At 43.1% G+C, this 14955-nt stretch overlaps 1 protein-coding gene across 4 annotated transcripts in view; it reads right to left on the bottom strand.

The window, feature by feature from the left end:
- The window catches only part of KAT5 (lysine acetyltransferase 5), a 45633-nt gene that overhangs the window by 27371 nt on the left and 3307 nt on the right, over positions 1-14955 (bottom strand). For 2 of the 4 annotated variants that reach the window (XM_070766732.1, XM_070766731.1), the window contains exons 3-6: positions 12450-12518; positions 8935-9071; positions 8392-8562; positions 6272-6352 (exon numbers count right to left, since the gene is read on the bottom strand). In XM_070766732.1, the coding sequence (XP_070622833.1) occupies positions 6272-6352; positions 8392-8562; positions 8935-9071; positions 12450-12518 (458 nt within the window). The remainder of the gene's footprint in view (positions 1-6271; positions 6353-8391; positions 8563-8934; positions 9072-12449; positions 12519-14955) is intronic. The other 2 variants (XM_070766733.1, XM_070766734.1) reach the window with 1 other exon arrangement.

The following is a 14955-nucleotide window of genomic DNA, read 5'->3' as shown; positions in this document are numbered from 1 at the left end:
TAGATAAATTAGTGAAGATTGGACTTAATCCCTGGATAGTTCAGTGGATTTCAAGCTGGCTGAAGCATAGACATCAGAGAGTTATTGTTAATGGCGAATATTCTGAGCAGAGACAGGTTACAAATGGTGTGCCACAAGGGTCTGTTTTGGGTCCTATTCTTTTTAATATGTTTGTGAGTGACATAGGGGAAGGTTTGGTAGGGAAGGTTTGCCTATTTGCCGATGACTCTAAATTGTGCAATAGGGTTGATATTCCTGGAGGGGTCTGTAATATGGTAAATGATTTAGCTTTACTAGATAAATGGTCAAAGCAATGGAAACTGCAGTTTAATGTTTCCAAATGTAAAATAATGCACTTGGGGAAAAGGAACCCTCAATCTGAGTATTGCATTGGCAGTTCTGTGTTAGCAAAAACTTCAGAAGAGAAGGATTTAGGGGTAGTGATTTCTGACAGTCTCAAAATGGGTGAGCAGTGTGGTCGGGCGGTAGGAAAAGCAAGTAGGATGCTTGGCTGCATAGCTAGAGGTATAACAAGTAGGAAGAGGGAGATTGTGATCTCCTTATATAGAGCGCTGGTGAGACCACATTTGGAATAATACTGTGTTCAGTTCTGGAGACCTCACCTACAAAAAGATATTGACAAAATTGAACGGGTCCAAAGACGGGCTACAAGAATGGTGGAAGGTCTTAAGCATAAAACGTATCAGGAAAGACTTAATGAACTCAATCTGTATAGTCTGGAGGACAGAAGGAAAAGGGGGGGGCATGATCGAAACATTTAAATATGTTAAAGGGTTAAATAAGGTTCAGGAGGGAAGTGTTTTTAATAGGAAAGTGAACACAAGAACAAGGGGACACAATCTGAAGTTAGTTGGGGGAAAGATCAAAGGCAACATGAGAAAATATTATTTTACTGAAAGAGTAGTAGATCCTTGGAACAAACTTCCAGCAGACGTGGTTGGTAAATCCACAGTAACTGAATTTAAACATACCTGGGATAAACATATATCCATTGTAAGATAAAATACAGGAAATAGTATAAGGGCAGACTAGATGGACCATGAGGTCTTTTTCTGCCGTCAGACTTCTATGTTTCTATGTTTCTAAATACACCATTTTTGGCTATGAACAGTATCACAAGCCTTCCCTTAACACTTTAAACCCCTAAATTACCATTTCCCATTCCCTTAACCACCATTTACTCACCATTATTACTGGCACTCACCATTGAATAAGACACTTAGTGATCCTGATATTTATAAACATAATTAGTTACTGACAATAAAAAATTTTTTGTTATCTATTTGCAAAAATTATTAGTTTGGCAATGACGTATGAAGTCATTGGGCAGGAAAAACCGTGGTATAGAAAAAACCCCGCAAAGTATTTTTTAATTCATATTTTTTGAAAAACCGTGGTATAGGCCATTCGCGAAGTTCGAACCCATGAAAATTGAGGGAACACTGTATTACCTTTGCTGATTTTTTTTTTGCCGTTCACCAGTGTAATTTGAACATACAGACATTTAGAGTTATTGACCGACCTTCTTGCATTCAGTTCTGCAGAAAATAAAAATCTGCTTCTCTCTTCAAGCAATTTGCCTCCTTGCAGCTAGCTTCACTTTCAGTTTAGCAGGCCAGGGAAAGCTGACCGTGAGTTAGTTGGCCTTACAGGCCCTGCGCTGTTTGCTACAAGGAGGTAAATTACTGGGAGGCAGAGGCCAAAGGTTCGGGGGGTGGCTGGGTGGGGCTACATTCGGTGTAGAAGATGCACCCAAGTTTTCACCCTCTCTTGAGTGGGGGGGTGTTAAAAACGTGCGTCTTATGCTCTGAAAAATATGGTACATTGTATAAATGTAAAGATACTGCTCAAATAAAAATAAAGGGAACAGTCAAATAACACATCCTAGATCTGAATGAATTAAATGTTCTCACTAAATATTTCATTTCCACAACTATTCCACAAGATTATTATTGTACACTGTTTTATTGTTGCTGTTAGCCGCCCTGAGTCTCCGGAGAGAGGGGCAGCATACAAATCCAATCAATCAATCAATCAATCAATCAATCAATAAGTGTTCTTATATTTGTGAAAATGGAGAGTCACGGTTTCATGCAAATATACAATATACAAACTAAATATACTGCCCAAGAAAATGAAGGAAACACTCAAATAACACATCCTAGATCTGAATGAATGAAATGTTCTCACTAAATATTTCATTTCCACAACTATTCCACAAGATTACTATTGTACACTGTTTTATTGTTGCTGTTAGCCGCCCCGAGTCTCCGGAGAGGGGCGGCATACAAATCCAATCAATCAATCAATCAATCAATAAATGTGTTCTTATATTTGTGAAAATGGAGTCACGGTTTCATGCAAATATACAATATACAAACTAAATATACTGCCCAAGAAAATAAAGGAAACACTCAAATAACACATCTCAGATCTGAATGAATGAATGAAATGTTCTCATTGAATATTTCATCTGCACAACAGCATGTGAAATTGAGTGTCCATCAGTGTTGCTTCCTAAGTGGACAGTTTGATTTCACCGAAGTTTGATTGACTTCTGTTGTTTAAGTGTTCCCTTTATTTTTTGGAGCAGTGCATAAACTTTTAACGATAAACTTTAACTCTGTTCTATTTTGAAGTCCACAAGTTTTAAAGCTTTTTATTCTGTTTTTTAAGTGTTCCCTTTATTTATTTTTTTGAGCAGTATATAATGTATCTAGAAGGTTGTAGATCTGCTCGAATGTTATGATATGGAAAAAGTGAAAAATCAATAAAAACAAACAAAAAAAATAACTTTGAACGATTACTTAGAGAATTGTACCAAGGGTTGAGCTGGCTGCAGGTGGAGGCATCTGAATGGGAAGAGTTTTGGGGTCTTTTTAATATGTTTGTGAGTGACATAGGGGAAGGTCTGGTAGGGAAGGTTCGCCTATTTGCCGATGACTCTAAAGTGTGCAATAGGGTTGATATTCCTGGAGGGGTCTGTAATATGGTAAATGATTTAGCTTTACTAGATAAATGGTCAAAGCAATGGAAACTGCAGTTTAATGTTTCCAAATGTAAAATAATGCACTTGGGGAAAAGGAATCCTCAATCTGAGCATTGCATTGGCAGTTCTGTGTTAGCAAAAACTTCAGAAGGATTTAGGGGTAGTGATTTCTGACAGTCTCAAAATGGGTGAGCAGTGTGCTCGGGCAGTAGGAAAAGCAAGTAGGATGCTTGGCTGCATAGCTAGAGGTACAGTATAACAACGTATCAGGAAAGACTTAATGAACTCAACCTGTATAGTCTGGAGGACAGAAGGAAAAGGGGGGACATGATCGAAATATTTAAATATGTTAAAGGGTTCAGGAGGGAAGTGTTTTTAATAGGAAAGTGAACACAAGAACAAGAGGACACAATCTGAAGTTAGTTGGGGGAAAGATCAAAAGCAACGTGAGAAAATATTATTTCACTGAAAGAGTAGCAGATCCTTGGAACAAACTTCCAGCAGACGTGGTTGGTAAATCCACAGTAACTGAATTTAAACATGCCTGGGATAAACATATATCCATTGTAAGATAAAATGCAGGAAATAGTATAAGGGCAGACTAGATGGACCATGAGGTCTTTTTCTGCCGTCAGTCTTCTATGTTTCTATGTTTCTACCTCTCTGGTGGCGTCAGAAACAGCCTTGAAGGCCAGTAGATTCTTAGAAGGTACGGCTGTCTGACCAAACATCTACAAAAGATGCCTTGAAGGGGGGTGGGGGGGTGGAGAGTGAAGGCCCAGTTTCCTCCCAGTGAACAACCTCAATATGGGGCAGGATAGAATCCCCAAGTCGTGTCCGGCACCAATGTGTTTGTTGTGGTTAGCTCTGGCCCAGCTCCTGCCCCAAGGACTGTGGATGTGGGGGAGACATCCACATGCTGCAGGACTGTTTTGCCCCCGGTGGAATCTGATGATGAAGGCTCCTCTGACCAAGAAGACATGAGTGACAGGGAGGAGGAGAGTGTGGCAGACAGCTCAGAAGGAGATTAATTATCTAGCTCCTCCTTGGATTCAGAACAAGAGTTAACGATACAGCCACGCATGCGGAGAGCGATGCATAGGCAGCAACAACTGAGAGATTATTATCAAAGAAAATGAGGCCACCTGTGGTTGGGTGGGGCTGTGGTCATTAGTGAGGCTGCTATAAAGAGCAGCCTGTGGGTTTGGCCATTGTGGAGGATTATCTGATCGTTGTGTTTCGTGACTGCTTTACTGACTTTGACCTTTTGTGTGCTGATTTTCCCCCCGCTTTGAAACTAAACCAGAGCAAAGTGTGTTTCACTTTGTGAAAGAAGAAAGACTGTGAATTGCTTCACAGCTGCAAGCTAAGTATCACAGAACTGATAAGGGACTTGTACAAATTACCAGTTTGTTTGGAGACGAGTGCTCTTGGCTATACATAAAGAGGGCTTAGTTTAAGTGAATTTTCATTATAAAGAACATTGTTTTGAATTTTCAAACATGTGTGTGTCTGAAATTTGTACCTGTGAATTTTTGGGAGGAGTCCACCCGAGAGCCCGACAGAACAATGTTTTTCACCCTTATGACCATTGCAGTACACGATCCAAATTTTGTTTGGGTTTGGCGATCAACTCACATTAATGACGGTGGCAACGTCCCGGGATCAATTGATCCTTTTCGGTGACCTTCTAAATGAGTTGGATTCCTTTCCCAACAGTGTTTGCTAACTTAAAAAACCGCAAGCGATTCGTTTAACGACGGCAGCAAGAAAGTGGGTAAATAATTGGTTTGTTGACTATATTAAAACAGGTTTAACTAACTTCAGTGAAATATATTAAGGAAATATTAGGTTTGTTGATTTAAAATAGATTTAATTGGTTTTAATGAAGTATATGAATAAAGCAAGTTGAATTCGATAAATAAAATTGGAATATAAGAACAGAGGTGGTTTTGAAAGATTTATAAAAATGGAATTAGTGAATAATAGATGATTTATGGTGCACTGAAAAAAATGAATGCAATTGGTTGTAATTTTTTTTGCTCTTTTTTTTTCTTTTTTAGTATTTTCAATGTTTGTGGCTTGACAGACTATATAGGGGTTTTTAGATTTAAGTAAAATGTGTAAAGAGAAATAGGAGGCACTATGGCCTACCAGTTAATTAGAATGTTAGAAACATTGTTTATTTGTCAGTATATATTTGAAGGAACGTTAATGAAGAGATGTAATACATGATGATTGTGATTGCTGGAGGACAAGATTAGATTGATTTTTTTTTTTGCAATAAGAGAGAAAGGATTTATAAATTAATAATTTTGTATTAAATAATTATAATTTATTAGACTTGCATGCCGCCCCTCTCCGAAGACTCGGGGATGCTCACAACAATAATAAAAAACAATATTATAGCGAAACAAATCTAATATTAAAAAAAGAAGCATATAAAACCCTATCATATTTAAAAACCAAACAACACACACATACCAAACATAAAATATAAAAAGCCTGGGGGAAAGGTGTCTCAACTCCCCCATGCCTGGCGGTATAGGTGGGTCTTGAGTAATTTACGAAAGCATTATGAACTTTTTGTCTGGGATTATACAAGAGTTACTAACAAAACACTGCATTTTATTGTACTGGAATTAGAAGATACAGTGATACCTCGTCTTACAAACGCCTCATCATACAAACTTTTCGAGACACAAACCCGGGGTTTAAGATTTTTTGCCTCTTCTTACAAACTATTTTCACCTTACAAACCCACCGCCGCCACTGGGAGGCCCCGCCTCTGGACTTCCATTGCCAGCGAAGCACCCGTTTTTCCGCTGCTGGGATTCCCCTGAGGCTCCCCTCCATGGGAAACCCCACCTCTGGACTTCTGTGTTTTTGTGATGCTGCAGGGGAATCCCAGCAGTGCAAAAACGGGCGCTTCGACTGGCAAAAGGGGTGAATTTTGGGCTTGCACGCATTAATTGCTTTTCCATTGATTCCTATGGGAAACACTGTTTCGTCTTACAAACTTTTCACCTTAAGAACCTCGTCCCGGAACCAATTAAGTTTGTAAGACAAGGTATCACTGTATTTGGCATTGTATTAAAGTGTATGAAGTAAAAAACAATAAAACATTTTATATCCCCAAAAAAGATAGTAGGTAAAACAGAGCCAAACTCAACTGCACGAATGTCTAATGCTTTAGCCACAAAACGTTTGGCCTCCTTTGTGGTGGCTAAGCCGCACCTGTATTCCGTTTCGGGCACTTACCTGGGGAAAAACCGAGGCCTGCGTTGTCTCACTGACCACAGGGATGGGGGTTGCTGGAGAGACCACTTCCACCTTCCTTTTCTGGAAGAGACCAAAGCAAACAGGTCCTGGGGGAGAGGGCCTGCCTCCCCTTCCTCCTCCCTTCTTCCCCTCCCCAATTTTCCACCAACATTGCAGAGATTCGGCCCAGGTTTGCTGGCAGAAGTCGGCCAGCCAAAGCCTGTGCAACTATTGTCCAGAAGTTGGGGGTGAGAAGAAGGATCATACAAGGTATCTGATTGACTGGCTCGCTCTGGGGAAGTTTCTCAACTTTAAGATGGGTGGACTTCAACTCCCAGGATTCCCCAGCCAGCAGGCTTTAAGATAGATGGGCTTCGACTCCAGCGTTTCCTAGCAAGCGTTCTTTAAGAGGTGAGGACTTCGACTCCCAGAATTCCTCAGTCACCATGTTGGCTAGGGAATTCTGGGAGTTGAAGTTCATCCATACTCATTTAAGCTGGCTGGGGAATTCTGGGAGTTAAAGTCCGTGCATCTTAAATTAAGCTGGCTGGGGAATTCTGGGAGTTGAAGTCAACCTATCTTAAATTTAAGCTGGCTTGGGAATTCTGGGAGTTGAAGTCAACCTATCTTAAATTTAAGCTGGCTTGGGAATTCTGGGAGTTGAAGTCAACCTATCTTAAATTTAAGCTGGCTTGGGAATTCTGGGAGTTGAAGTCAACCTATCTTAAATTTAAGCTGGCTTGGGAATTCTGGGAGTTGAAGTCAACCTATCTTAAATTTAAGCTGGCTTGGGAATTCTGGGAGTTGAAGTCAACCTATCTTAAATTTAAGCTGGCTGGGGAATTCTGGGAGTTAAAGTCCGTGCATCTTAAATTAAGCTGGCTGGGGAATTCTGGGAGTTAAAGTCCACCCAACTTAAATTTAAGCTGGCTGGGGAATTCTGGGAGTTGAAGTCCACCCAACTTAAATTTAAGCTGGCTGGGGAATTCTTTGAGTTAAAAGTCCACCCATCTTGAATCAATCTGGCTGGGAATTCTGGGAGTTAAAGTCCACCCAACTTAAATTTAAACTGGCTGGGGAATTCTTTGAGTTGAAGTCAACCCATCTTGAATCAATCTGGCTGGGAATTCTGGGAGTTAAAGTCCACCCATCTTAAATTTAAGCTGGCTGGGGAATTCTGGGAGTTGAAGTCCACCCAACTTAAATTTAAGCTGGCTGGGGAATTCTTTGAGTTAAAAGTCCACCCATCTTGAATCAATCTGGCTGGGAATTCTGGGAGTTAAAGTCCACCCAACTTAAATTTAAACTGGCTGGGGAATTCTTTGAGTTGAAGTCAACCCATCTTGAATCAATCTGGCTGGGAATTCTGGGAGTTATAATCAAGCTGGCTTGGGAATTCTGGGAGTTGAAGTCAACCCATCTTAAATAAATCTGGCTGGGAATTCTGGGAGTTGAAGTCCACCCAACTTAAATTTAAACTGGCTGGGGAATTCTTTGAGTTGAAGTCCACCCATCTTGAATCAATCTGGCTGGGAATTCTGGGAGTTAAAGTCCACCCAACTTAAATTTAAACTGGCTGGGGAATTCTTTGAGTTGAAGTCCACCCATCTTAAATCAAGCTGGCTTGGGAATTCTGGGAGTTGAAGTCAACCCATCTTAAATAAATCTGGCTGGGAATTCTGGGAGTTAAAGTCCACCCATCTTAAATTTAAGCTGGGAAGCTGGCTGGAGAATTCTGGGAGTTGAAGTCCACCCATCTTAAATAAATCTGGCTGGGAATTCTGGGAGTTAAAGTCCACCCATCTTAAATTTAAGTTGGGATGGAGAATTCTGGAAGTTGAAGTCCACAAGTCTGGAGACCCCTGTCTTAAAGTGTCTTTTTTGGCCTTGTTCCGGGATTAGATGTTGCCCGTCCACTCCTGGTTCGACTCAGGAGGGAAGCGAGGACCCACAACGCCCCCGGGCACATACATGTACCCCCCCCTCCCCCGGAGGTCTCCCTCGCTAGCCCAGACCTAACTCAACCCCCCCCCAGCTGGTGCGGCCTCTTTGCAAAATGGACCGAGCAAAAAAAGACATGAAAAGGAACGAGCCGTAGCGGCTGAGAGCCATTTTTGTACCGTAGAACGATGGTTTGGCTGGACGCAGGAGCTGGAGGAGAGGGGTTGGTCGGGCGAGCCAGGGACGGCCTCCCTCTCTTTAGATAGGTTAAAACGGAGGGTTATCTGCACCGGGATGGGTAGGGTTTTACCGCTGGATGGAGTGGCTGGCTGTAGATCCAAGATCTTCCTCTGAATAGAGAGGAAGGCGGGCATTACCAACATGTGGGGGAAAGGACCCCAGTTCTGCTCGGGGTGGGTGGGGAGGAAACGTACGGGGGGAAGGCGAGAGAGGGGAGACCCCCGTCTCCGGGCCGAGATCTCGGCGGCGGCGGTGGGAAAGCAGAAGGACACCGTCAACTCTCTCAAACGCCCCATCTTCACGTCGCGGAAACGTCCCTCAAACACCTGGGTTTGTTATCGCCTGGGCGAGCGGGATGGAATTTCGTCCCCCCTCGCCCCGCAATTCAAGATGTCTAAAGGAGGCCCTCCCAAACGTCTCCTTCCCGTCAACCCCTCCTCTCCGCCCCCCCCCCCTCCCCGAAGCCTCGCACGTTTTCCTACCACATCACGTTCCGGAGAGCTTGGCCGGGATCCTGGCAGCCCATTCTTGGTGGGCGTCTTGGCTTCTTTCTTGGGGAACTGGATCTTCTTTAAGTCCAGCCGATCGTGGGTCACCCATTCGTCCAGACGCTTGTTGACTGGAAAGTTAAGGCATGGCTTTCTTTAGGAAAAGGCGCTCAGGGGATTAAATTGGGGAGGGGGGGAGAGCCAGTCTGGTCTAGGCAAAGTTGGCTCTACTATGACTTGTGGACTGCAACTCCCAGAATTCCTGGACCAATCATGCTAGCTCAGGAATTCTGGGAGTTGAAGTCCACATGTCATAGAAGAGCCAGCTTTGCCTACCCCTTGGGGTTAAGACACCAGGCTAGAAACCAGGAGACGGTGAGTTCTAGTCTTGTGTTAGGTATGGAAGCCGGCTGAGTGACTTTGGGCCAATCACTAGGAGACTGGGATTTCTAGTCCCGCCTTAGGCATGAAAGCCAGCTGGGTATCTTTGGGCCAATCACTAGGAGACTGGGATTTCTAGTCCCGCCTTAGGCATGAAAGCCAGCTGGGTATCTTTGGGCCAATCACTAGGAGACTGGGATTTCTAGTCCCGCCTTAGGCATGAAAGCCAGCTGGGTATCTTTGGGCCAATCACTAGGAGACTGGGAGTTCTAGTCCCACCTTAGGCATGAAAGACGACTGGGTGACTTTCGACCAATCACTAGGAGGTAGTGAGTTCTAGTCCCGCCTTAGGCATGAAAGCCAGCTGGGTATCTTTGGGCCAATCACTAGGAGACTGGGATTTCTAGTCCCGCCTTAGGCATGAAAGCCAGCTGGGTATCTTTGGGCCAATCATCAGAAGACTGGGAGTTCTAGTCCCGCTTTAGGAATGAAAGCTGACTGGGTGACTTTCGACCAATCACTAGGAGATGGTGAGTTCTAGTCCCGCCTTAGGTATGAAAGGCAGCTGGGTGACTTTGGGCTAATAAGGATATGGTGAGTTATACATATAAAATAATAAAATTAAAATTAAAAATATTTTTTTAAAAAAATCTAAACAGTCTGATAATCAACTTTCTACAATTTTCTAACAGAAAATCCTCCAGGAACAAATTCGAAAAGTGTGTCAATTTTTTCTGCCCTTCTCTTTAGTAGTTGACAGAATGCCTACTCTTCATTGTTTTATTTTCTTAACAACACACAAACACACAGCCAGAACAGACCAAGATGCAAGAACCCAGAATATTCACCTGCAACCCTCTAAATGTGTGGGACAATGATTCCTATGTCGGGGGGAAGGGTTCACTCGGAAAGACTAATCTAGGCACCATAAATGAGATGTTTTAACTGGCGTTGATAACAAGGCAACGTTTTCAACCCCTGGGGGATCCAGGTAGTCCTCAACTTACCACCGCAATTAATATTATAAAATTTGGGGGAAATTTTAATGAATGGATTGAAATTAAAAACAGGTAAAATAGACAAATATTTTGAAAAACATTAGAAATTGGATGGTAGGAACCGGTGGTGGCAGAATTAGATAATTATGTGACACAAATATAAAATAGTCTCAAGATTTATACTACTTTAAATATAAAATTTGCATTTTTATTTGTCAATTAATTTGACTGTTGGAATGATGACGCACTGATGGGTTTAAATGAAAATAGAAATTTAAAATGCTACGTTAATTTTTTACCAGCGATTTTCGTGGGTTCAAACTTCGCGAATAGCCTATACCACGGTTTTTCAAAAAATATTAATTAAAAAATACTTCACGGGTTTTTTTCTATACCATGGTTTTTCCTGCCCGATGACATCATACGTCATCGCCAAACTAATAATTTTTGCAAATAAATAACAAAAAATAATTATTATTGTTAATAAATAATTATGTTTATAAATATCAGGATCACTAAGTGTCTTATTCAATGGTGAGTGCCAGTAATAATGGTGAGTAAATGGTTGTTAAGGGAATGGGAAATGGTAATTTAGGGGTTTAAAGTGTTAAGGGATGGCTTGTGATACTGTTCATAGCCAAAAATGGTGTATTTACTTCCGCATCCCTACTTCGCGGAAATTCGACTTTCGTGGGTGGTCTCGGAATGCATCCCCCGCAAAAATCGAGGGAACACTGTACACTGATACCTCTTCTTACAAACCCCTTGTCATACAAACTTTTCGAGATACAAACCAGGGGTTTAAGATTTTTTTTGCCTCTTCTTCCAAACTATTTTCATCTTACAAACCCAAGCCACCGCCACTGGGATGCCCCGCCTCTGGACTTCTGTTGCCAGCGAAGCGCCCGTTTTTGCACTACTGGGATTCTCCTGAGGCTCCCCTCCATGGGAAACACCACCTCCGGACTTCCCTGTTTTTGCGATGCTGCAGGGGAATCCCAGCAGTGCAAAACAGGCGCTTCGCTGGCAACAGAAGTCTGGAGGTGGGGTTTCCCAGCGAGGGGAGCCTCAGCGAAATCGTAGCATCACAAAAACACGGAAATCCGGAGGTGGGGTTTCCCATGGAGGGGAGCTTCAGGGGAATCCCAGCAGCGCAAAAACGGGTGCTTCGGCTGGCACGCATTAATCGCTTTTCCATTGATTCCTATGGGAAACATCGTTTCGTCTTACAAACTTTTCACCTTACAAACCTCGTCCCGGAACCAAGTTAAATTCGTAAGACGAGGTATCACTGTATACTGTTAGGCATTTTGATGTGTTTTTATTCATATATCTTTTATCTTAAGGTGGAGAAAAAAATAAACTTTATATCAAGAAAAAACAAACAAACCTACCACCGCAACTGAGCCTGAAATTTATGCTGCTAAGTGAATTTTGCCCCATTTTACGACGTTTCTTAGCACACCTCCTAAGTGAATCACTGAATTCATTAAATTCAGCAGACGGTTGTTAAGTGAATCTGGATTCCCCATCCATTTTGTTGGTCAGAAGGTCGCAAAAGGGGATCGCCTGACATCGCAACCGTTATAAATTTGAGTCAGGGGCCAAGCGGCTGAATTTTGATCATGTGACCATGAGGATGTTGCAACGGCCGTAAGTGTGAAAAACGGTCACTTTTTTTCAGCGCCGTTGTTAACTTCGAGCCATCACTAAATGAAAGGTTTATTGATTAGATTAGATTTATTTATTAGATTTGTATGCCGCCCCTCTCCGTAGACTCAGGGCGGCATACAAATTACAAAGCATACAAATTACAAAGGTTGTAAGCCGAGGACAACCTGCAGTCGTCAATCATCTCGACTTCAGTTTCACAGGGGTCCAGATAGGATGGTAGCAGCCCTCTGCTCACCCACAACCAGCTCCCAATTTTCACAATTTATCATTGGGTCTTTTGGATTATTTTAAAATTGGACTTTTGAATTGGTTTCTATATTTCTTGTATGTTGTGAGCTGCCCTGAATGAATGAATGAATGAATGAATAAATAATCTAATCTCCATCCAGAAAAGCCCCTGACAAAATTTTCCTTCCCAACCATCCGATGCTTCCCATCCCTGGTTCGTTTACTCACAATCGATATAGTGAACATAGAAAAGTTTTCGACCACTGATGTCTTTGACGCTCAAGATTTCGGCCAGCGCTGTGAAAAGGGAAAAAAGCACATTACTTCAGGAGAAAACAAAGGCCGGCCGGTGGTTTCGCTTTCTAAGGCTTACAATTTATTTATTTATTTTAATTTTTTAATTTTATTTTTTATTATCTATCTATCTATCTATCTATCTATCTATCTCTATCTATCTATCTATCATTTCTATCTATCATCTATCTATCTATCTATCTATCTATCTATCTATCTATCTATCTATCTATCTATCTTGCATGCCGCCCCTCCCTGTGGACTCGAGGCGGCTCACAACACATAGCGAAACACAATAGTACAGTTATCCAATTAATATAGTAAAAAATCCTTAAAATTCTAACTTTGAAAACATTCATTTTCGTTCATTCAACAATCACACTAACAACATTTGCTGTCCCCCAGGCCTGGCGACTAAGATGTGTTTTTAAACTCTTGCGGAAGGCAAGGAGGGTGGGGGCAGTGCAAATCTCTGGGGGGAGCTGATTCCAGAGGGCCGGGGCCGCCACAGTGAAGGCTCTTCCCCTAGGTCCCGCCAGACGACATTGTTTGGTCTCCGGGACCTAAGGAGACCAACTCTGTGGGACCTCATCGGTCACTGGGATTCATGCGGCAGAAGGAGGTCTCGGAGATAGTCTGGTCCTATGCCATGTAGGGCTTTATAGGTCATAACCAACACTTTGAATTGTGTCCGGAAACCAATTGGCAACCAATGCAGTCCACGGAGTGATGATGAAATATGGCCATGCCTTGGAAGGGCCATAACTGCTCGCGCGGCTGCATTTGGGACAATTTGAAGTTTCCGAACATTCTCCAAAGGTTGCCCCATGTAGAGAGCATTGCAGTAGTCGAACCTCAAAGTGACAAGAGAAACTTTTCCCCCCCCCACCAGGATATAGGAAGAGTTCAGATTCAATAAGGTAAATTACCTTATGGCTGGACTTAAAAAGTGTTTGGAGACTGCCACTAGTCCAGAACGCAGCCGTGCGAGCCTAGTTTATTTATTTATTTTATTTATTTATTAGATTTGTATGCCGCCGCTATCCATAGGCTGGGGGCGGCTCATAGCAATAATAAACAATATACGTATAACAAATCTAATAATTTAAGAGAAACACTAAAAACCCCATTATTAAAAGCAAACATACACACAAACATACCATACATAAACTGTATAGTCTGGGGGAGATTGGGGGAGATGTTTCAATTCCCCCATGCCTGACGGCAGAGGTAGGCTTTAAGAAGTTTACAAAAGGCGAGGAGGGTGGGGTCAGTTCTAATTTCTGAGGGGAGCTGGTTCCAGAGGGTCGGGGCCGCCACAGAGAAGGCTCTTCCCCTGGGGCACGCCAAACGGCATTGTTTAGTTGACAGGACCCGGAGAAGACCAACTCTGTGGGACCTCATCGGTCACTGGGATTCGTGCGGCAGAAGGCGGTCCCGAAGGTATTCTGGCCCGATGCCATGAAGGGCTTTATAGGTCATAACCAACACTATGAATTGTGACCGGAAACTGATCGGCAACCAATGCAGACTGCGGAGTGTTGGTGTAACATGGGCATACCTTGTGAATCCCATGATTGCTCTTGCAGCTGCATTCTGCACGATCTGAAGTTTCCGAACACTTTTCAAAGGTAGCCCCATGTAGAGAGTGTTACAGTAGTCGAACCTCGAGGTGATGAGGGCATGAGTGACTGTGAGCAGTGACTCCCGGTCCAGATAGGGCCGCAACTGGTGCACCAGGCGAACCTGGGCAAACGCCCCCCTCGCCACAGCTGAAAGATTGTTCTCTAATATGAGCTGTGGATCGAGGAGGACACCCAAGTTGCGGACCCTCTCTGAGGGGGTCAATAATTCCCCCCCCCAGTTATGGACGGACAGATGGAATTGTCCCTGGGAGGCAGAACCCACAGCCACTCCGTCTTATCCGGGTTGAGTTTGAGTCTCTTGACACCCATCCAGACACTAATCCTATATTTATTACCTGAAAACATAGCTCTGTTGACAGAGAAATGAACATTATTGTTGTATTTTGGTGTTTTACCAGTTTATATTAATTAATTATTGTGTAATCCATTGCTATGTATTATATTGTCTATGATTGTACACCACCCAGAGTGCACTACTGTGTTTCCCCGATAGTAAGACCCCCCCGATTGTAAGACATATGGGGGGTTTCAGGGGGGTTGGCTAATATAAGCCATACCCCGAAAGTAAGACATATGTCTTACTTTCGGGGAAACACGGTACTAAAAGCGAGGGAGGCATCGGAGCAGTTCGTGGCGCTGGCGAGGGAGCTTCGCGCCCAGGAGAGTCTCCCAAACCCGGCGCGGATAAGGACTCCTCGGCTGGCGGAGGAAGCACGGCGGCGGCAGCAGGCTCCGGAGAAGAAAGAAGCGGCGGATAGCTGGCGAGGCGCCGGCTAGAGGGCTGGACCCCGCCG

The sequence above is a fragment of the Erythrolamprus reginae genome, chromosome 13 (assembly GCF_031021105.1).
Source record: "Erythrolamprus reginae isolate rEryReg1 chromosome 13, rEryReg1.hap1, whole genome shotgun sequence".
NCBI classification, from domain to species: Eukaryota; Metazoa; Chordata; class Lepidosauria; order Squamata; family Dipsadidae; genus Erythrolamprus; species Erythrolamprus reginae.
The sequence above is the reverse complement of the archived record's forward strand: the minus strand, read 5'-3'. Positions and strand labels throughout refer to the sequence as shown.